The sequence below is a fragment of the Gilbertella persicaria genome, assembly GCF_025201335.1.
Source record: "Gilbertella persicaria strain CBS 190.32 chromosome Unknown B0P05scaffold_32, whole genome shotgun sequence".
Taxonomy (NCBI): Eukaryota; Fungi; Mucoromycota; class Mucoromycetes; order Mucorales; family Choanephoraceae; genus Gilbertella; species Gilbertella persicaria.
In genome coordinates, this window is record NW_026251993.1 from 216,618 (window position 1) to 239,455 (window position 22,838).

At 38.1% G+C, this 22,838-nt stretch overlaps 8 protein-coding genes across 8 annotated transcripts; 2 read left to right on the top strand and 6 right to left on the bottom strand.

Annotated features, from left to right (window-relative positions):
• Window positions 1-974: 974 nt before the first annotated feature.
• Window positions 975-1,538, bottom strand: B0P05DRAFT_589155 (uncharacterized protein; the record flags this gene model as incomplete). Its single annotated transcript, XM_051582715.1, has 1 exon — window positions 975-1,538. The coding sequence occupies one exon, from the start codon at window positions 1,536-1,538 to the stop codon at window positions 975-977; it is 564 nt and encodes a 187-aa protein (XP_051432847.1).
• A 418-nt stretch (window positions 1,539-1,956) lies between these two features.
• On the bottom strand, window positions 1,957-4,968 carry B0P05DRAFT_550487 (NUC188 domain-containing protein). The gene is made up of 7 exons (XM_051579250.1): window positions 4,612-4,968; window positions 4,356-4,471; window positions 4,192-4,306; window positions 4,050-4,146; window positions 3,346-4,003; window positions 2,146-3,293; window positions 1,957-2,078 (listed from the first exon to the last, which is right to left on the bottom strand). Exons 2-6 carry the CDS (start codon window positions 4,469-4,471, stop codon window positions 2,240-2,242), a joined length of 2,040 nt encoding a protein of 679 aa, XP_051432848.1. The 5' UTR covers window positions 4,612-4,968; the 3' UTR covers window positions 1,957-2,078; window positions 2,146-2,239.
• A 693-nt stretch (window positions 4,969-5,661) lies between these two features.
• Window positions 5,662-6,996, bottom strand: B0P05DRAFT_550490 (FAS1 domain-containing protein). The gene is made up of 3 exons (XM_051579251.1): window positions 6,270-6,996; window positions 6,100-6,218; window positions 5,662-6,050 (listed from the first exon to the last, which is right to left on the bottom strand). Exons 1-3 carry the CDS (start codon window positions 6,910-6,912, stop codon window positions 5,736-5,738), a joined length of 1,077 nt encoding a protein of 358 aa, XP_051432849.1. The 5' UTR covers window positions 6,913-6,996; the 3' UTR covers window positions 5,662-5,735.
• Window positions 6,997-8,167: 1,171 nt separating this feature from the next.
• On the bottom strand, window positions 8,168-10,735 carry B0P05DRAFT_474164 (uncharacterized protein; the record flags this gene model as incomplete). The annotated part of the gene is made up of 4 exons (XM_051574771.1): window positions 8,168-8,491; window positions 8,537-10,228; window positions 10,286-10,513; window positions 10,562-10,735. The coding sequence occupies 4 exons, from the start codon at window positions 10,733-10,735 to the stop codon at window positions 8,168-8,170; spliced, it is 2,418 nt and encodes an 805-aa protein (XP_051432850.1).
• Window positions 10,736-10,892: 157 nt separating this feature from the next.
• B0P05DRAFT_573345 (uncharacterized protein) lies at window positions 10,893-12,409 on the bottom strand (the record flags this gene model as incomplete). Its single annotated transcript, XM_051581502.1, has 6 exons — window positions 10,893-11,085; window positions 11,142-11,361; window positions 11,403-11,917; window positions 11,963-12,043; window positions 12,090-12,250; window positions 12,305-12,409. The coding sequence occupies 6 exons, from the start codon at window positions 12,407-12,409 to the stop codon at window positions 10,893-10,895; spliced, it is 1,275 nt and encodes a 424-aa protein (XP_051432851.1).
• A 171-nt stretch (window positions 12,410-12,580) lies between these two features.
• On the bottom strand, window positions 12,581-13,184 carry B0P05DRAFT_550510 (uncharacterized protein). Its single transcript, XM_051579252.1, has 5 exons — window positions 13,103-13,184; window positions 13,025-13,057; window positions 12,913-12,978; window positions 12,719-12,860; window positions 12,581-12,676 (listed from the first exon to the last, which is right to left on the bottom strand). The coding sequence occupies exons 1-5, from the start codon at window positions 13,163-13,165 to the stop codon at window positions 12,624-12,626; spliced, it is 357 nt and encodes a 118-aa protein (XP_051432852.1). The 5' UTR covers window positions 13,166-13,184; the 3' UTR covers window positions 12,581-12,623.
• A 2,767-nt stretch (window positions 13,185-15,951) lies between these two features.
• Window positions 15,952-18,660, top strand: B0P05DRAFT_550513 (uncharacterized protein). The gene is made up of 4 exons (XM_051579253.1): window positions 15,952-16,189; window positions 16,251-16,803; window positions 16,857-17,458; window positions 17,505-18,660. The coding sequence occupies exons 2-4, from the start codon at window positions 16,404-16,406 to the stop codon at window positions 18,498-18,500; spliced, it is 1,998 nt and encodes a 665-aa protein (XP_051432853.1). The 5' UTR covers window positions 15,952-16,189; window positions 16,251-16,403; the 3' UTR covers window positions 18,501-18,660.
• Window positions 18,661-20,542: 1,882 nt separating this feature from the next.
• Window positions 20,543-21,343, top strand: B0P05DRAFT_474229 (uncharacterized protein; the record flags this gene model as incomplete). Its single annotated transcript, XM_051574778.1, has 1 exon — window positions 20,543-21,343. One exon carries the CDS (start codon window positions 20,543-20,545, stop codon window positions 21,341-21,343), a length of 801 nt encoding a protein of 266 aa, XP_051432854.1.
• Between the last annotated feature and the right edge of the window lie 1,495 nt (window positions 21,344-22,838).

Sequence of the window (22,838 nt, forward strand, 5' to 3'; positions counted from 1 at the left end):
TAAAAAAACCATAATTGTACCTTTTAGGTAACAAGGAGCTGTCAAAGTGTTAAGTAATCAATAATCAATAATCATAATTAGTCAATAAATCAGGTAGTATAAAAGACAACCTGGAAAAGATATATTTTAGAACAATCAATTTATCTTGTAATAAAAAAGTACTGAACAGTCTCACTGTATTTCTTTGTTTTCTTTCTATCTTCTATTATATCTTCATTCACAACCCAAACATCACAGAACAGCCTCACTGTATTTCTTTGTTTTCTTTTTATTCTATTCTATTTTCATTTCACAACCCAAACATCACACTTGCTGTATCATGAATCGGCTTTGTTGTGAGATGAAGAGAGAGTAGATATTCAATAAGAGAAAAGGTAAGAACACAGAGAAAGTCCGTTAGAACTTGTATAGGTTTTTATTTCTCCAAGAAAAATGTTATCTTTCAATTGCTATAAAATGTCGAGGTATTTATACATTTTCTTCTCGGTCAAAATATTGTTTTGGGTTAGCTTCTTGACTACGGATTGATTTGTTAGATCAGGAGCAATTAAGGGAAATGCCTTTAGATGAAGTTGTCAGCTCAGCCAATAGTACATGATCTGACCTGAACTTGAATAAACTATTACATATTTGTCAAATGCCAATGCTAATGTATTTGTCAGCTCTAACTGTCACTTTATAAGGGCCATTAATAATAACGGAGTCACTAGGTTCATAATCTCTGTCTATGAGGATGATGTAGTACTTCTAGTAGAATGAGTGAATGTCAGTGACTATAGATCCATTGCAATTGCCATAGATGTGATCTGGTCTTTTGCCATGATCATCATTTATTGATCTATGCATATGAATTCATATATGTTCACAACAGGCTTCAAGTTTATCATAGACTATGTACGGTGTTCGCTGTCTAACGTATGTAATTTATATTTAAATGTAGCATGCCTCAGTATTTTATTAATAGCTTTTATATATCATTCAAACGTTTGATGGATATTTCTAATGTGTTTTTTGTACGCTTTTTTACGAGCAAAAGTTTGATTGCATGAACGACAATAATGATTGGGGTCATTTGGATCAGGTTGTATATCTTTGTTAGGTAGATGGTTAAAATAAATGTGGTAGATTTTTCTAAGGTAGACTCTATAGCTTTTTCTTGTGCCATAGGTAGATGCACATGCTAGACAATGGTTATTAGGATCATATTTACCGGGCAGAATGTTATCGGTTTTCAGGAGTTTCTTGAGGGGTAGTTGTATTTTATGCACAGCTCGAAGATGAACTAGAAATATAGATCTGGTTGAATAAGTAAAATCACATGAACGACAGTAGTTGTGGATGTCGTTTGGATCAGGTTTAATACCAGGACTTTTGACAGGCTCCTTTTTTCCTAAACGAATATTATGCTTGTTGCCAAGATGACTGACAAACGTCTTTCTGCTTGAGAAGCTAAAGCCACAAGCCATACAATAATTATTCACATCATATTTATCAGGAGTGATGTTTTCATGAATAACATGCGATTTTTTTGGCTTCATATGTATCTTGTGCTTTCTAATAAGGTGTTGTCGATACTCTCCATTTGATCTGTATGATTTATTGCATACTCGACAATAATTGAAGCTGCGGATATCAGGCATTGAATCTGTACATATAACATTAGACTACTAAAGGATGTATGCTTGATCTATAAATAATGCCATCATATTCCAACAAGATTTCTGACTCCATATTATCAATGTCATGCGGGTTTTCCTCAAGCCCTTGTTTAATTTCTAGCATGAATAAATAGGGTTTGGAATCGGGTTCCTCTTTTAGCGAAACAATGCGACTTGGCCATTTATCCTTGACTTTCGTAGAAGTAAATTCAGCACTTTCTGCCTTTACGAGTTGGTTATGGTTCATTATCTTTACAGAAAGAAAAGCAACAAAGAAAAATTCTGATCTAATCCAGAAAAAAGTAATAAATGGTTATTTTGACCCAGTTTTATTAACATAAAATTTCAAGTTGGGCAGGTCTAACTTCGAGAGAGGAGGGGTTTCTTACCAATACAACTCTTTTGATTGTTCTCTTACCCCTATTTTTTTTTTTTTTTTTGTTTATATTTAAGTGAATCTGAACACAAACAAAAATAATACACTTACAACTGATCTAAAGAATCAATCTCTCTTATACTGGTAACTGTACAAGCACCAATACCAAAGCCATAACCTAAAGACAAAGAAAAGTCACCTTTTGTTATATAGCCGATATGATCTGCTCTTGTAGGCATTGGAATAGGCTCCTAGTGAAGACGATTAGTGTGAATACAGTCACTTTAGCCTGTGTTACCTTCTTTCTATCTGACTGTGCTTCTATGAATTCTTTAAGCTTTCTTTTGTTTGCTTTGATGGATGATCTGCATCGTACAGCGGATGCACACTGATTATATATTTCATTGTCTCTTATCATGTATACTAACGCATTTGGAGCTGGTTTTCCACGGTCAATATAGCGTAAACGAATCTTTACAAGAGCATCTTCTAAGATCAATGGTTGAAGATGGATACCCTGCTTTGTAGAGTATAGCTCAAGTTTCTGGTTATAATCTTCTGAGCCTGAAATGACAGAGGACACAAAAGGTCTTCCATGTATCAATGCATAGTGAGGACGAATGGGTAAGTTACACTCGGGCTCGATTTCCATATGCTCGACTGAAGATAATGTTTCGAATGCACATTCAAAAGGATGATCAATACCACGTTTTTTGTAATTGACACGTTTGGCAGGAGGTCGCTTTTGCCATGCTGATTCCAAGCTTGTCTTGATAAAAGATCGATGGGCTTCAAATGCACGAGTACCAGGATAGTCTTGTGGGAAACTAGGGAACCCACTTTCAAAATGCATGGCACGAATATCGTCATAGCCAGCTACACGAGCACCAGCAAAAATAAGCGATTTCCAGAAAGCCATACCGAATCCTCGAGGAAGAATTAAGGTCCATCCTTGAATATATTCATTGGAAGCAAGTGAGTTTTGTACCACATTGGGTGTATTAAAGGCAGGTTCTCCTCGTTGGATTAATAGTATAGGTATCTTACTATCTTTGGCTGTAGGCTCAAGTTTAGTGCCTGGAATCATGTTGTTCTCACGGCGTAAGTTAAGGGCATATTCTGGAATTCTGGTATTGAAAAGCATTTCTCTGGTTTGTTTATCCCAAATAGATGTATCTGCAATGTCTTTTGGCCAGTTTTCCAAGATGTGCATTATATTTTGTTGTTCTTTAGCTGAAATTTCATTTGTTCTAGGGGCACTTTTTGAGGGAATCTATAGATGTGTTAGTTCAATTGTCTACTTTAACATACTACCTTAATCGTGGATCATTCACAACCAGACCAATAACAGAACCAGGAGACAAAGAAGAAGAGGAGCGAAGCTGACTCAGGTCTTGCCAGACTTGATTTCCTTTGATGTCTTGATCCGCCACAGGATCAAGAATAGCCTGCAAAAGTGCAGTCGAGCGTGGACCTGTCAAGTCAAACCGCAAAATGTCATCTCTTAAATCGGATATGTGTACATTGTTAGATTTTGTCTCTTGCAAAGCCTTTTTTATAAATATCATGGCCTCATTAAAAGCGGAAGGATGAGCCCATAGCCAGAGAGCGTCTTTGGATGGTTTCCACAAGAATGTAATAGGGCAAATAAGTTTTGTTGGATATCCTAGATATTCATACAAGTGCGTTGATCCTAAACGATTGCCTTTAATGTATCTTTCACTGCCAACAGAAGGTGATCCAGCATCTGTCACTGTATCAAGTGCTCGAATGATTTCCTCTGTATTGCCTTTTAATTCAATGCATCCCATATAAGAGGCATCGTGCACAATAGACAGTCGAGTAAACGAACGATAGGTGATACGGACAGACTTTGTGTTTGGACGAGAAGCAATGCGATACCCCCAGATGTCATTCATTTTCATTCTCTTTGTATGCCACATGTGTGTCTCTAACCATTTCTTAGATTCTAAATAAAGATATGAGATACTGTTTTCATGTCTGTGTCGTTTTACTTTGTCTTCTCAAGAACTCTTGGACTGTATTTTTGGGTGTCTTAATCTTCTTGATTTTTTTACGAACAAGTTTACTGCCAGGTGCAGACTTAAAAGCCTAAATAATGTATAAGATAGATGACAAGGGTTATCAATGATTTACCTCTCTGGCTGCTTTAGCTCTTAATCGAGCAGGGAGTCGGTTGATGTTATGACTTGCTGCACGTCGACGAAGACCACGAGGAAGTGATTGAAAAGCAAGTTCAGTCAATGCAAAACTAAATAACATGTAAGCTACATCTATTCTATTGATCGCTTTTGATCTACCTTGCTTTCTTAATAGCAGACTGCATGTCATTGATTTCCATAATACGAGCAAGTGCAAAACGATCAGCATCAATAGGGCCCGTCACTTTTGGTATGTCCTGAGCTAAAGGAAGCATAGATTAGTCTTCAGGATGTCTATGATTTATAGATTTACCAAGACTATTGTCTGTCTTGTTGTGTGTGCCAATCTGTCGCATGGATTTGTTTCTTTCTAGGTTGAAATGTCAAGATCTGTCAATGTCAATCGCGATCCTACCTCTTCTTTTCTGTTTCCCTGACAAAGATCCATCGTCTTCAGCTGATCCTCGTGTTTTAGAGGCTTGCTTATCTAAGGGCTTGGAAGACATGACAAGTCGTAGATCTGTGAAAGAAGCGAAAAAAGTTTCATTGACTTGATATTCGGACACTCTTTTTCCTCTCGAAGGCGATATGTCACACTAGAAATTTGTGCCTCTTTGAATAACCAATACCAAAGTAGTATACCTTTCGTCTTAAATACGCTTTCACAACGAAATATCTAGAGCTAACTGGCTGGTGCAATGATCAGCTCCTTGTTGATCTATCATTTCCCTTACTGCCATATTTCCTTACATTTAATTACATTGACATATACAAAAAAAAAAAAAAAGATTTTTTTTGCAAAGAATATAGTAATGCATGTAACATTTGAGAAGAATAAAATACTTCTTTATTCAATTCAATTTTAGACAAATTTCAATCCTACGAACCAATACATGAAAAAATGAATATATTGACTTATGTTGTCTCAAACATAATGTAAATGCTTCTTTCTCAGGTCAGAAAATCATTATGATTTTTTTTTTTTGGGGAAATGTAATCACATCAGGATTGAAGATTTAAGGGCCTTTCTATTTTTATGAACAAGGGTTTTGGAATAGAAAGAAACAGCACCAATCTTTTGTCTTTTTACGCAAATGATATTTATTTTTAGTTACTTTATGTAATGATGCATGATTGAATCTCTAGATACTATTTTAAACAGAATTCATAGTGTCTTAGGACACACCATATCAAATAAATGCATTTTATCTGTGATGAATGATGAACAAGAGAATAGATTTTTTACAATAATGGATAGTAGGTACAACGATGAAGATTTAAGAAGAAGAAAAAAACTATGTTACTATGATTTAATGGTAACTACGAAAAGGGCTGTATGAAACATGCAAAGGCAACGGCTTTATCCTTTTTTAATCTTCTCTTGGCATATTTGTTTGAACTTTACGGAAAAAAAAAGAGGAGTTTTCCGCATGAATCTCTCACATTTAAGTGTCAATAGCAAATATTTTTATATCATGGACATTATTGGTTTTTATTAAGTAAGAGTAGAAAGAAAAAAAGTTGTATTGTATCCAAATTTTAAGCAGAAGGTGGCATAAGAAGCTTGTTAATAACATGCATGACACCATTGTTAAAGAGGACATTGGGGTCAACAACGCGAGCAGTGTCATTAATAAGGATTCTTGATCCGTTGACAGAGATAGGCAAAGTGTAGTTGTTCAAAGTAGACACAGAGATATTACCATTGTTTTGAGCGGCAGCTAAACTGATGTTGGAAGAATAATAGATACCAGGGATGACATGAGTGAGAATAATGCTCTTGATAGTGTCATTGCTAAGAGATTTGAAATCAACACCTCTTAAAGCATTATTGTTTGGAGCAAGCAAAGTAAACTATGAGAATCTGTTAGCATGGATTCATCAATGTTGAAATTTAACTTACGTTACTTCCATTGTTTAAAGTGTTGACAAGATCAGGATGTTGCTTGACAAGGTTGAAAAGAATTTTGGTGTCACTGTCATTGGACAAGACAGTAGATGGTTTACCAGGTGGCATCAAAACTAGTTTGTTTTTTTTTAGCATCGCATACAATACACTTTTTCATTTTTTACCTGAGTCAATCACATTGGCCCAACCATTAGAGGCGCCAACATCCTTGACTCTGACATTGGCACCTTTCAAACCATTACCGACTTGATACTTGAGATATTGACGGTTGTAGTTAAACCAGGAACTGTTGGCAATTCTTTCAGCAGTGACATTGCTAGTAACCAAAAGAGGAAGACCATTACCAAGAGGATCAAGTTCAGAGTTATTCAATAAGGAAGGGATAGCATTGGCATTCCAAGTAAAGTTGGAGAGTTGATAAGAACCATTGGCAACGTGATAAGTGACAATATCAGCAGCAGTGATGTTGCTGATGGAGAAATTGGCAGGAGGGTAATCACCATGAACAGTCATATTTTGCTTTCTGGCATAAGACTTGTACATGGAACTCAAGCGAGTAATGGCTCTATCATTAGGGATAAAGGCCGTGAAGTTGTTGTCAGTAGAGTTCAATAATTGGATAATGGGAGCATAGCCAGGATCAGAAGTAAGAAGAGCAACAAACTTGTCGACACCAAAATTATTGTTGGGAGTAGTCAAGAGTTGAGTAAGAGTCTTGGAATTATCACCCAAAGGAGCACTGCTATTTTGAGCAGAAGCAAAGGATACACCGAGAAGAGTAAGGGAAATAACTTTAAGCAATTGCATTGTAATTGTATGATTATCAAAGAAAATAAAGTTGAAAAGTTGAGCCCTTTTTATATTTAAGTTTAGTAACCAAAAAGAAAAAAGAGTTTCAGTTAATAGAACTTTCGGATTCGCTCATGCAAGGATTTGTATTCTCAGTCATCATGTTTCTATTTTTTCTCGATCAGAAAAGCTTGTCAAACTCTGTGATTGTCAATGACGATATCTGTTTTTTTGTTTGTTGTACAATGGTCATACCTTTTTTCAAAAAAAAAAAAAGTTCAGATATATAATGATACTTTGACAACAACGGTGATAAGCGTCCGAAGAGGCCACCCCATTCAGCCAGGGATAACTATATTAATCATCATATGAGTAGGTGAATTGCGTATAAATCGTTTCACCCGATCTCGGCGTAGAAATAGCCGGTTCGAAAGCACAAATCTCTCATCCACAGCGTCCGCTGCGAGATTTTTTAGAGTCTGCCCTTTCGTCTGAGATCCAAATTTTAAATGTGCTTTATGTTCCTATATCAAATCCTTAGAGTCACGTGACACAGAGCGCTCAAGAACGCTTCATTTGAGCGATTTAAAACTTAAAGCAGAAGGTGACACCATCCTTTGTTTCCATTGTTTATGTAACAAGCTTAATATAAACAGATCTTGATTTACACGATTTCTTTTTTCTTCTTCTAGTTCATTCTATATCTTTTTGTTAAAAAACTATTTTATCTATTGTCTTTAGATAGATGGACATTATGTGTTGCATGATGTCACAATCCTTTTCTAAGCTCTTTAAAACTACTTTGCATTTTTCTTTTCACTTATTTCTTTAAAGAAATAAGGGATGGTGCAATGGCAAACTTTCTTCTAAAAGAAAAAAATGTCTTGCTAAAAAAGTAAACATAGATTCGTAAGCATTTTACCAATTTGTATATAGATTTTGACTGACAAATCGAACGATCATCGACCTAATATTAATACCTGATGAAGAAATAAGGTGTAACAATAATAAACCTCTCATTTTATTTGCTATTCTTTTCTACAACCATCAGGTCAATTGATAAAAACAAATCTTGGCAGACGTATCATGCTGCCAATTGTATTTGTCTCTAACATTACAACAACTAAAAGTAAGCTATACACAAGAAACATTATGTCTGAAAACAATAATATAGACAGTTGCATTCAAAACGAACAACACATCTTGTTCTTTACAAACTTAACCAAACATGTCCAAGTGCGATTCTATAAACTGTTCTTTATTGTCATTCTAATCAAAATCGAAACACTTCCACTCTATAGACTGGTATACCTTGCTCACCACCAAACTTGCCCTTATTTTTCTTACGGAATTTGGTTAATTCGTCCACAGGTGCATCTGCATTGTCCTTTGTTTGTCTTTCAATACGCTTAGCATTTGTGTGTTTGTTCTTGCGGTCATAGGCACCCAAAATGTTTCTTAATTGTTCGAGATCGTCAATCACTTGAATTTCGTTCTTTACAAGTTCACGTAATGAATGAGCCATTTGTTGAAGGGTAGGTTCCAAAATAATCGTAGGGAAATGTACATCCAATATACTATTCACGAAATCAACAATCTACATGAATGGTGAATACATATCATGATTCATTTCTTGACTTACACTACTACGATTGCTTAATGCAGAGGATGTGTCCTTCAACCAGTCCAGAACAGTGGATAAAATAATAGCTAATTCAGAAGCAGTAATGCGACCAAGAGATTGTTGTAAAAAGATATCATTCCGAGGAGCAGTGATGACCATCTTCAAGTAAGGACTGAATCGCTCTTTCCATTCTTCTTGCTGTGTGTTATAGAGTTCGACAAGTGCCTTGATCAATGTCACCAAATCCTTTTCAGGTATATCCTGTACTTTTTCCAACACAAGAGGCACTAAAGCCCATTCTTTTCTTTCTAATAAAGAACGAACAATGCCCTTATCTGTGTAGTTACTGCGAACTAATGACTTAGACATCAGATACAACACAACATCCACTGGCCAAAAGTCTTGACTAGAAAAGCACTTGCCAATCACATGAGAAATAAAGAATTGTGACAATTCAACTTGTTTCTTGTTAGATACATATTTATGAGCCATAGCATGACGGTAATGTTCGGTTTGAGCAGCCAATGGATCAAGATTGGCTTCTGGCATGCTGGATTCTGTATTCAAAGTCACTCGTGCATAGTCAAAAAAGACAGTGGTGAATGTATCAGCCGTGATGTCTTGTTGAGCCACCAATTTGGCCAAGGCAACGGATTCATTCTTTTGATGTTTTTCCAAGCGAGATACCCATCGGTCATAAGCAACCTCGGCTGTTTCATCTGCATTGAATCCAAAATCACGGCCTACGGTTTCTTTACCACTGCGTGCATACCCAATATTTTCATCTGAATCAAGGCTTGTGTTGATACCCATGGCTTCAACTGTGTCTTTCATTTTACCCATAGCAGCCATCAAAGAGACAGGTTCACTGTAATAAGGACACAGCATAACAACCGAGTTAGCATCGACCATCTTCTTGGCGGATTTGGCTGTCTTGGAAGATGCCTTGGTAGCCACAGAAGAGACGGTGACAGCAAGATGAGAATTAGGCAAGACAGCAATACTGTAACTACAAGTGTCCTTGAAAGTGTTCTTTTCTGACATCTTGATCAATTGCTCGGCTTGTAAAGTACCGTACTTGACATCCCATACACTGACAACATGCTCTACTTCATTCTTTTTGGTTCGAGGGGCAATCATAGCTACATAGCTATCGGATAAAGGTGTGACTGAAGCAATAGTACCCAATGCTTCATCTTGGAAACGATAACCATGTAATTGAATAGAGACGTGTTCAGTCAAGACACCCGAGATCTTTTTAGAAGAACTGTGTCGAAGTTGCATACGATAGACAGCCCAAGTACCAGCCACACTCAAGATAGTCAAGCGACCATCTGAGGGATCCAAAGTAAAGCAAGCAGGTTTTTCAGCCAATTTGATCTCCATACTGGACAAAACATCAATGCTTCTACGCTCAATATTGACATAGTTTAGTTTCAACACAAATGTATCAGACCCAGGTACACTGTTGACAGTAACAACCATGGTAGACATAGCAGGCACCATAGAAGAAGGAATGCAACAATGAGCATTGGATGTGACAAACACAGTAGACCAAAAGACAGAACCACTTTTAGCAGCAGCTTTTTGTTTAGCAATGGATCGATCCAAGTCTTTAGTAGTTAATTCAATCGATCCATGTTCACTAATCACAATGACATGCGAAGAAAGAGCAGGTGAAGCATGAATAGCATAAATATGTTCATCAAACTAAAAAAAAAAAAGAAAAGAAAATGATTAGATGCACATCATGGCTAAAATAGTTACAGTCTTGGTTGTCTTATCTAATTCTTCATTGTCTCCATTTTTGGTGTTTTTCCATAACAAGACAGTTTTGCGTTCTTCTGTCTTGGGTACATCAGGACCAGAGGCAACAATGGCATACGTATAATCCACAGCATCTGTATCTCTACCACCATCGATATGGGTAGCAGGACCCACAAAAGCAATACCAGGTGGTGTTGTCCATGATTTCGTACATTTTTGATCTGATGTCTATAGAGATAAAGTAAGTTTTGATGTTTTCCACTCGATCTAGCTTACGTTGTAGATCTTGAAGCCTTCACCTTGGACAGTAATGGCGACAAAATCAGCATCTTCAGAAGCTTCATTATCTAGTGCATTTAGACCAACAACAAAATGTTTGCTGTCGTGCTCGCCTACAGTATTATGAAAGCGAGCCAAAGGGAATGGTTCTTCCAAGACAAACCCGGGCATAATTAGAGATCAGTACAAAGGAAGCAAGAAAGAGACAAACGATCCTATCGAAAATATACGAATGTGGCTTAAAGTGACTTTTTTTACTTCAAGAGAGAAAAGAGAGACATGCATGAATTTCAACAAGTTTATTACGTACGAACTATACAGTGGGTGTTTAATATACCCATTTGACTCTTAGTTGAAGACTGACAGGTAGAGAAGCATCTGTCACAGTAATGTATTCACCCTCTTCGACAAGCTCACTGAGAGGCCTACTCAAATTAGGACGAGTAGCCTGTTCCAAGGCTTTTGGTGCCTGCATATATAATGATGTATTGGCTGTACGTAAACTAGGCTTCTTTAATTGACTAAGCAAAAAGCAAGGTTAAGAATTGAATACATATGTCATTCTCTATCTACTTACGCATCTGGCTTTTCTCCAAGCCATTCAATCAATTCCTCTACGGTCATACTAGGCTTCAATTCAGCTGTCGTTGATTCTGAACCACAGACAGGACATTCTGGCTTCTTTTGATGTTCAAATGTGTATGTGTAAATACCATCATTACCGGTATACATCATATAGTTATTTAAGGGAGGTGCTGCTCCTGTTGCTAACTTGAATGCCTCATTGCAACAAGATGCTAAAACCATAAGTCAATCAAGTTGCTGTATTCATTGTTACCTGCTATCACTGCATTGGTAGAAGCAATGGCTGGAATAATGTTCTTGACAACCCCCTGCGTTAAGGAATAAGTAACACCTGTAATATGGAACTTTTTAGCACGCGCATCTGCTTGTTCATACAGCCAAGTGATATGCTCTGGATTATCTGTGTCGTATTTCTTATCACCCCAGACACGGGGCCATTCCAAGACAGAGGCCCATTCAATACAATGCTCTGGTAAGCGAGGTGTGTTGGCAATAGTGCAGATAGGGAATGTAGTTGGCTTATTAAACATGTCAAGTGAACACTCATAACATGAGCTCATAGTAGGCAATATGACACGCGCTTGACCCTTAAAGCCCTCAGTACCACCATCAATCAAAGGCTTCCAGCTTTCCATATCCTCTTCATCGACCATGTCTACTAATTTGGCATTGATCCATCTTCTTGCTTCTACTGAATCTAATCCACAAATCACAAGTTGGAATTGTCGATAGTAATCTTCATCCTTGTCTTGAATCTTGCCAAAATAGCTATCAGTATGTTAGTGAGGAAAAACAACGTTCATGATGACTTACGGAACGACTTGTACACCAGGTACTCTGCTCATGACAAATTCAGCAGCAACTATGGCTTTTGATTTGCCAATGTCTTTCTTTCTGTATATACAATGAATATATAAAGACATGATGCAGTTGTATTTACCTAAATAAGAATTGTCGATTGAGATTACTGAGATCAATGGTATCCATATCAATCACATGGAGCTGCTTAAAACCAGTCAAGGCAAGATTCTTAAGGATTTCGCAGCCAAGACCACCAGCACCAATCACAAGGATCTTGCACTTTCCTAATGCTTCAGCAATCTAGTCCTATTAGTTTCTTCTTCTTCTTTTCATTACAGACAAGTATCTATTTACTTTGGGTGAATCAAGTGGACCAATAATGCCTTTTTCAAGGTGAGCATCTTCTAATTCAGTCATGTCTACATCCGACTTATCTACTTGAGAAATAGGCGTTGTCATTTCTATATGACGCGTCTTTTGTTTAATATGCTTCTATCTAACATTACTACCTTCATCACTTGTGTTTGAAGAGGTGCGCTGTCTTTTGGAGTCAGGTATTGTCATGGCTTGTTCTTGTCTCTTTGTAGAAAGTGAATCCATAAGAATAAAAATAACAAGAAAAGAAAATAGATTTAAAAATGGCGTATTTATTTATTTGTCATGGTGCAACCGATTACTTTTCTTCTGTACGAGAAGAAACCAAGTCTAGATTGTCATCATAGCCATCTAAACGGACATCAGCAAGTGAACATTCAAGTCAACACTTACGCTTCTTAAAATCCTTTAACGTCTCTTCAGGTTCACTCACAGTTTGCATATAGTACATTTGATAGAATCCAGTAAACAACAAGTTATTTTGTTCATCAACTTCAAATGAATCGATGATTTCCTCTATCACTGAATCCTCAAACTGTGAATTAGGTCATGAGTTTAATGTTCGAGCTGAATTCATAATACATTACAGGTCGACCATTGGTAGCAGTGGCAAAATCTTGAATTTCTTTTCGATTCCATTTACCATCTTTATCCTAAGCATATGATGATGAGTTATTCTATTCTCATTCTTTACTTTACTTTATCAAAGTTTTCAAAAATGTCTTTTAGGATCTAACATTGCATCAATATACTCCTTTACTTGACAAGAAGACAAACCTTGTCAACTTTTGGTTTTAAGTCCCCTGTCTCTTCATCTACAAATAAACTATAGACATCCATCTTTGATACAGAAAAAAAAGGGGACAAAAGAAAAAGACACGAAATTATAAAAATGGTTTTATGCAAGTCACAATCATCACCTTAAGGAGGAATACCACCTAATTTTGCATAACAGGTATCACATACACGTTGATGCTGAGAAGACAAGATATCAACTGATTCTAAAGGTCCGCTTGGATCCTGTAGAATTTGTGTAGGACCTAAATAAGCGCGGGAAGTAGAGCAACGGTCACAATGAATCAGACCACAACAACGACAATGATGGCGTCTAACCAAGAACCCAAATCGTCTTCGACACCCTCTGCATTCTTTGACATCGACATCAGACTCCCATACGTATTTCTTAGGCGTCTGGACCACTTCCTCTTCTGGTGGACTCTGTTCTTCCATACCATGGCCAATCAAATCCACATTATTGAAACTGCTGCTTTCAAGCAGATTCGCTGTTTGCCATTCAGTCGTGTCTCGAGACCAAGGATTGGTGTCCAAGTCTTGTTGAGGCTTTGGCTTGGGTTGCTCTTGCTGTTCATCAATAAAGCCTAATTCACGCGCAAGTTCTGCATTATGTTGAACAGGTAAAGGTGTGATAGGCGTCGATAATGTATGTGCTAATTGTGTGATTTGTGCATTGAGTGCATCAATTTGAGAGGTATAAGAAGTAATCCATGTATTTGCCTGATGAATTCTGTATTGATTACCATCATCTATACTGTCTATTGAGTCATAGAGATACATAATGATTTAGAGCTTACTCTTAATGCCTGCACGAAGTAATTGTACTGCTTCTTCTAATGCACGCAATTCAAGCGTCAATTGTTGAATAGAAGAAGGCTCCTGATCTGCACTTAGGGAGGGATCCAATTTGGAGTTTTGTACTATATCTTCTGCTTGACACAGATAGTCTTCTTGCTCATGATTCATGACTTGTGTGCCCATATGATTTCCTTTCACCAAGTCCATTCTACGCTTCATGACACGGACCCACATACGTCTTCTTACCCACCCATAGCCACTGGTAGGAGCCACTGGTGTCCACATATCATCAGGATCATCAAACGACCGAGCATATTGCCATCCAGAGGTAGGGTCAATACGTGGATCACTATAGTCAATTTGCCAATCGGTTAACCAGAACCAGTCACTGCCATTGGGTGTGTTGTTGGATGGTAATTGGATTTGGTCTTTCGTACAGGGTTTGCCTGCAAGTGACCAAGGACCGCGGGTATCATGCTTAGTTAATGAGGCAGCACTGAATTGAGGTTTGGATAGACCCAAGAGGGAATAAGAGCGTTCGTTTTCGTGAATTACCATCATCACAGTCACATGAAAATCCAACAGATTGTATTGAGACATGGATTCAACAGCATGTTGCATCTGCCACCATGATTGTCCTGCTTTATAGAGTAGTTCACAGATATAGGATTCGCCAGCAGCCGCACTGACATCGTAGGCTGCTTCACCAAAATTGTTCTTGATCAATGGGTTTGCATGCGAATCTACTAATAGATATTCAACAATGGAACTATAACCCTTAGAGGCAGCATTGACTAATCATAATCATTAGGCTCATTATATATATATGTGTGTGTGTATCTCAACTTACTGAGAGGTGTATGGCCCATTTTACTCTTCACATCCACACGGGCTCCATTTTCAATCAATAAGCGTGCAATGGGTAAGTAGCCTCGAGCACAAGCATTATGAAGTGCAGTCCATCCGTCCTTATCTTTGAGATGAATATTGGCATTCTTTGATACAAGGTATTTAACAATATGGAAATGACCATTATAAGCTGCTTTTAATAAAGCTGTCTACATCATATAGTTTTAGTAAGTAATACATACATGTATGTATATATATATATATTTACTTCGCCTTCCCTATCTTTGGCGTCTACAACAGCAGAATAATCATCCACTAAATATTTGACAATATTAAAATGTCCCCGAGAAGCAGCAAAGTGTAAAGGTGTAAGACCTGTTGTCGGGTGAGGTTCGTTTACAGCCTTTTGTGGGGTTGGTAAAAAGGGCAAGATATTCTTGAGCAAGTTCAAATTGCCAGACGTTGCAATCGAGTGAAGTGAGTTATTGGTAGATACTGTCTTTTGTATAGTGGTATGAGGAATAGCAATAGGTAATTTAATAAAGTTATTATGGGTATTGCCATAGTATTTATGAGGTTGGCCAGGTATAGGAGGTGTACAAAATTCGAGCATAGTATAAAGAAGAAAAAAAAAAAAATAAAGGGGTAAAATAGCTTCATACAACTCGCGTGATAACAGTCGGCCCGCGAATAAAAAGGAATGGGGGCGTTTACCGGACTATCATGCAAAATGTTTATTGACACCTACGCCTTTGTTATACACTGACCAGAAATAAGAATTAGCCCAAGTTTCTGTTATTCGAACTCAGGTATCATGATCCAAGAGCCCTTTAATATCCCAAGATGATACTTAAACGCACTTGGTTCTTTGTTGAGATGTTCATCTCAAGATAATGTAGTTTAGTACTTGGTAGTACAGCCTTTGACATCAATCACAGCTTGGTATTGGTTGGTCATAGTGTGTATTAGTATGGATATAATGGGAAGATAGTATAACACAAACAAAAAAAAAAAAGCTACTCTTTGTTATTTCTCAAAAAAGAGTTAGTTAAACTTGGGCTTTAATGAATGGCTTTAGACAACCATACTAATAGCATTAAGCCTATTGATACAGACACATCAATGTTTCCTAGTCTACTGAGATGCATGGCTCTAAGGGGGAAGTATTTAACTGCCTCCTTGTATCCGTGTTAATATTCTACATGGACTGGTGCATATCTGTTACTAATTCATCTCCCTTCTATTCTCTGCTCTTTCTTATAATTTAACGCAAGTAACAATATAATAAAGTGTACAGTTTCATGTGATTACAAGCCGTTCAGCTTAAACAATGTCTCATTCTTTTAAACTCTGTTTTTAACAATAACCATTTCTTTACCTTTTTTTTTCTTTAAAGCCTATCGTTATGCTCGGCATTCTCAAGTACAGTCACATAGACTAAAAAGACACGTTTCAATTAAAGAAATTTCTATTACGCTTTTAGGGTTGCGTTGAAAACTTTAAGTCGAATGTTCATTGGATATGCTAAATACGCTATTTAATACTTGATTGGCACTGTAATTTATGGATATTTCTCTTTTTTCTCCTATTTTTGTTTTTATTTTTATTTTTATTATAGACATTCCTTTGACACACTATGTTGACACAACAAAATGATGTAGAAGATGTCAGTATACTTCAGAAAAAATACGAAAGCATGTCCTTTGATGAAATGTCAAGACACTTAGCAGAAAGCAATAAACAAATATTAGAAATGTTCAGTGCAACTACTTCTACTACATCCATTTGTTCACAACAACAACAAGAAGAAGACCCAGAAAAGAAATATACAGCATTATTTGCACGATCAGCATCGAACGGTGACGTTGAAAAAGTCAAGTCCATGTTGGCTGATGCATCCATTCGACCTTTAATTGATGTCAATGCACTCGACCAAGACGGAACACCGCCTTTGATTTATGCTGCATGCTTTGGAAAGACTGAGATTGCCAAAATCTTAATTGGAGCAGGTGCACAGATAAATGCTCAAGATAGTTGTAACGTATTTGGGTCACACAAAATATTTTTTTTTTCTAATTTATGATCCTAGTTGGCTGGACAGCATTGATGTGGGCTACCAACAATAACCATGAAGCCTTAGTCAAGATTTTATTAGAACAAGGCGCTTCCTCACAAACAAGATCAGCTAAAGGCAGAACTGTGTTTGATTTTGTCAATACAGACAACCAGAAAATAATTGATATTTTGGCCACAAATCCTCGGGACAGTGTTTCGTCTACCTCTAGTTTGCTCTACAGGACAAACAGCAGTGTCTCGAGTGGATCAAGCACAGGCGATAATGACTTTTATTATGATCCATTCATGTCTGAAGAACCAGAACTAAAGAAAAAATTGTTTGAATCTACAATGGCACTTACCTTAGAGACTATCGATGACAATGAACCCTACACTGTATTTCACTGGGACAAATGTTCGCCTGATCAGATGTTTGTGTTTCGTTCAGACGATTTAGACCATATTCTGGATACAGTCATTACTCATATTCAGCTACCATTGACAAACCAACAAGATATTCATGTTCCTGCCAATGTCATATTTTTAACCGCCAGATTTGCTCATTATTTCTCAAGTCCTGAATTATTAGAACAAGTGTTGGACAGTGCATTGAGCCGCATGAACAAAGCAGTGAAGGTAATACACACATACTTGCTTGTATGACATTAATCAACTGGGTTAGACAAACACACACAACATTCACTTACTAGCTTTCTGGATGACAAATTTAACCCAACTTTTGTTTTATTTAAAAAAGGACACTGGCTTAATTGTAGCCACAGCCATGCAACAATTAGCCATTTCAGAACTGATTTCAGAAACATACACCATGATCATTCAAGATACAGAAAAACGACTGACTCAATTATTGCCTGCCATGCTGTATTATGAAGCCATTTCTGGTATGAATCAAGTGAATTTTGCTGATGATTGGCATCGTTTCTTTCGAAGGTCCATGGTGATTGAAGGTAATACGGCCATATCGCCTCACTCGATTACCAGTTTGCTGTCTTCCATTTTGTTCGTGTTTGATTCGTACCATGTTCATCCGATCATTGTGGTTCAAGTGTTGGCTCAATGCTTGCATTTCATGTCTTGCGAAATATTCAATTGTATCTTGACTAATAAGAAGCTACTGTGTCGTTCTAAAGCCATGCAAATCCGAATGAATTTCTCTCACTTGGAAGATTGGATGGCAAAGAATCACCTGCCTACTCGTTTATTGGCCTATCTGAAGCCTATTGTTCAACTACTTCAATTGTTACAGTGTATTACTCATCTTAAGGACCTCATGGATTTTATCAACACAACTAAGGCATTTGATACATTAAATGCATCTCAAATCAAACGCTGTGTTTTGTCTTACCGCTATGAAGTCAATGAAGATCATATTCCTGAAGAAATTGAGAAATATGCTATGCAATGCGCTGAAGATATTGCTCGGTATCAACAAAAGTCAAGGCAGTCTATCTCTTTAAAACGACAGAGTATGGTATTGATAGTGAATGATGATGAAGACACGGACACAAAGGAAACAAAGGACTCCAAGCTTATGTTGCCGTTCTCTGTTCCTACTACTGCACATATGAACAATACTTCTCATGAAGAAAACATACCCATCATCCCAGAAGAATGGATGGAAAAATTAGATATACAGCAAGCCTCTCCATCTGTGTAGCATTATTTTCTGTATATTTCTTTCAACCAGCATGTGTACAATAGATTATTCTTATATAAACCTTCTCATCATTCACTCCAGCCACTTAGTTGAGTTATCCATTCAGCGAATTCAAACATATCCTTTGTGACAAATTCAATAAACAACTTGCATAAAAAAATATTGTCTAGTTTTATTTATATCTTTACAAAAGAATTTATTCTAGGACATCTAACCATCGTATACAGTAAAGAAAACAAAATAAAAGAGATGCATAATAGAAATAAAACACCACAGGACGAAGGAGAGAATTAGTTGTGTACCTGCACTGGATAAAACGAGGGTATCAGCCAAAGAAGGAAGTCATACCAGAGGTATCTTTTTCTTCGCTTGAGAAAGTCCTGTCAGGAAGATCCACAGTTTCAGTTTCAAGAAGCAATTGGCAAATAGTTCACCATTAATTTGACAATTTAGTATAGCGGTTGAGCCTTTGAGCTTGTAAACTTGGATGGCGTGATATCCTGCTTAAAACGGGTAATTTTGAGGAGATTCAAGTTGCTTACAGATGCCTTCAAGGTAATAGTCAGACCATCCGAAACTCCTACAGCTCTCCCAATGTGTCTAGATGGATCATGAAGCAAGAGCATTTGACAAACAGAACCAAGAATTGTTTGTGCTCGAGAGAAAGGTGTAACATGAATTCAAAGTTAACAAAAGAAGCAAAAATCAGTCAAGCTGAAGCGTTTGGTTTTGGTGTGGGCTCTAGAATTAAAGGCCCTTTAAGATATATATGCCAAGTACACTTCTGTTTGTATTACGAATAAGAACAAGACCTTTCAAACCAGTATTTATTGTTCTGGTAAGTTGGCGCATTCAAAGCGATGTAAGATAGAGAAAGACAAGGTGGCCTACAAAGAAGTCAAAGGTTTCTTTTCTATATTACAATCTGCGCTGTCCTTTGGGAAGCACGGCAGCAATACCAATTTAAAAATAAGCTATCAACAATAGCAATTGATCTCTCTGCGAGGTTTCTCAATTTAACAATGATTTCATCAAGACAGCTTGAAACGTCATCTTCTGGCGAGTTGAAAGACCGCAACGGATATCGAATATTCAGCTACAGTCAAACCTATGGAAATTGGCATTTTCACAAAAATATTGTCAAGAAAAAAATGTCCAAGACATCTCATAAAACACCCTCCCAATTTACCTAAACCGTATGGCGCTTATAAAGAATATAAGCTATCTCCCAGCTTAAGAAAAGCTTTAGAATTGCCATGTTATCTATTTACTGAAGGAATGAAAGATTGGGCTAAAATGCCTGATTTGTTCGATCCGTATTTCAATACAGCACCAGTTGTTTTAAAAGAAGGCGAAAAGTTATATATATCAATATTGAATTATCTAGAAACCATGTACAAGGGAGATCTATTAGGAAAAACAATTAGTAGCTACTGTCAACGCTTGGAAACTTATCTGAAGAACAAAATGGTGAAACGTACATTCCTAGCTTATTATCAATCAAAAGAACAGATTTGGAGAGAAGAGAAAAGCAAGGAATCTTTGAATGCTGAAACAAGAATTACAAGCAATGTTGTCATAACAAGAAGAATACGAGAGATTGGTGAAGAAGACAGCGATGACGACAATGAACAAGTACAGAAAAAACAAAGGCTTAACCAGGTATTTATATAACTTAAAGTTTTCAATTCAACGCATATTTCTCACAAGCATATATATATTCTAGGTCTCAAGAAATTTCTCGCAAGAATTTCTTGAGACCGTCAGAACAAAATAGGAAATGTTATTATGCTAGAATCTTGAACTTTTATTTTGAGCGAATTTTCAAAGATATATAAAGAAAGCAAAGTTTTAACTATACTATCAATCTTCTTTTTCGCTCGGTCATTACCAGCTTACTTATCATCTCCATATTCTTACCAATGTCTACTCTCGAAGAACAATTTTTGGCCTTACAACAGCAATTTGCCTCTCTTCAAGCTCAACCTCAAACGGCTCCTACTCCCATGCAGTCAGCGGATGACACTGCTATGCCTACTCCTATGCAGCCAGGTGGAAACGCTGCTATCCCCACAGTTCACTCAGTTGAGACTCGCCCTCACTATGATTGGTCTCCCTCCGATGCTTTGATGGATCTCATGGAATTAGACACCCCTATTCATACTGCCAAGCCGATGCCCGACTCTGAACGCAAGACTATCATTGAATTCTACCCTCCCATGGCTCATCTCGATTATCGTGCTCCCGCTACCATTCCCTCTGCGGAACGCTTGATGAATCGTGGACAAAAGTACGAGGACAATGCCCTCAAGCAACTCCAGTACCTCTTGTCGGTCGTCTTCCGTCCTCTCGACATCCTCACTAAAGAAATGTTCACGGCTGAGCAAGGTAATCCCAACTTGGAACGTTATAGCATCATGTTGCGTGATGTCCGTCGTCTCCTCCTTCATGTTTGTTCCATGATGACACAACAACGTAATAATATTGCTCTGCGTGCTCACGATCCCTCGTATCGTCTTAACGATGCTTCTGAAGTCAATTATACTCTTCCTTTGGACGGGTATCAGCAAACTCTCACTCAACAACATGCGGCTAAAAAGGCTATCCGTGAGGCTACTACCCCTCGTAGACAACGTCGTTTCAACCGTAATTCTTCCAACTCTAGCTCTGCTGCAGGTGGATCAGACTCGTCGTTTTTTCGATCAGGTCCACCCTCGGAGCAGGGTGGTTTTTTCATCAACAACAACAGCAACAACTTCAACAACAACAACAATTTTCGCCCCAAAAACTACAGCAACTACAACAGCAACAACAAGAAGAACACCAACCCTTTTCGTCAGTAACAGCAACAACAGCAACAACAGCAACAACAGCAACAACATCCACAACCAACCCAATAGGAGGTCGGCTCAGCAAGTATTATCAACAATGGACAAATATCACCAACAATTCCTTCGTTATCAACACTGTTCAACACGGTTACTTCATCCCTTTTCATACGACACCTCCAACAACTACAACACCAACATCCATCATTCCCTTTTCAACAGAACAAGCTACCCTGATCGACCAGGCAATTCAGGATCTACTACACAAATCAGCAATCGAGAAGGTCTCCCCTCATCAGGTACGACAGACTCCAGGTTTTTACAGCTCCATGTTCGTAATCCCCAAGAAAAATGGTGGCGTACGCCCGGTATTCAACCTAAAACGGCTCAACCAGTACGTAGAGGCTCCTCATTTCAAGATGGAAACTATCCGGGAAGTATCATTAATGATAAAACCGAACGACTACCTAGTCTCCATCGATTTATCCGATGCATTTCTGCATATAGGTCTTCACCCAGCTTCACGGCGATTCCTACGGCTCAAATGGAGGGATCAGGTCTACCAGTACTGCACGACCGCTTTTGGTTTGTCTTCAAGTCTCTTTATCTTCACCAAAGTCTGCAGGCCCATCTTAGAACACTTACGCTCTTAAGGCTTCAGGATCTCCGCGTACTTGGACGACTGGTTGCTTATCGCCAACTCAAGGCATCAAGCAGAAACCCAGGCTCGCCAGGTGGTATCTCTCCTCGAGGAACTAGGATGGCTTATCAACTACAAGAAATCGGTTCTACAACCCACCCAACAACTGGAACATCTCGGCTTTGTATTGAATACCCGGGACATGACAGCAACTCTACCAGCCAGCAAGATGAGGGATATACGTCGTTCAATCAAACAAGTTTTAGACAAACCTCATCGTCAGTCTCCCAGGGTCATCCACAGCTTGACAATGCGAATACAGGCAGCGACCTTTGCCATCTTTCCAGCTCGTCTATACACCCGACACCTCTTATACTACAAGAATCAGACGGTGAAATCAGAAGCGGATTGGGATCAACCTCGCCCCTTGGATCAGGCCAGTTTAGAGGAACTTCAATGGTGGTATCTCAACATCCGCAAGTGGAATGGCAGGTCTCTACTTCCATCGACAACGAACCAAACCATGTTTGTGAACGCCAGCAACACGGGTTGGGGCTGCTCATGGAATCATCATCGTGCCCACGGGTATTGGACAGCGGAGGAGGCGGCACAGTCCATCAACTGGAGGGAATTGAAAGCTGCACACTTTGCTCTAAAGACTTTCCACCTGCCGCCGAACTCTACAGTTTTGATCCGAACGGACAACACGACCAGCCTTTCCTACATCAACAAGCAAGGCGGTACACGCTCTCTTCCCCTCTTGGAATTAGCAACGGAGGTATAGACCTGGTGTTTGAAGCGCAAGATTATGATCCAAGCACAACACATACAAGGCATACACAACAAGATCGCGGACTTCGAGTCTCGCTG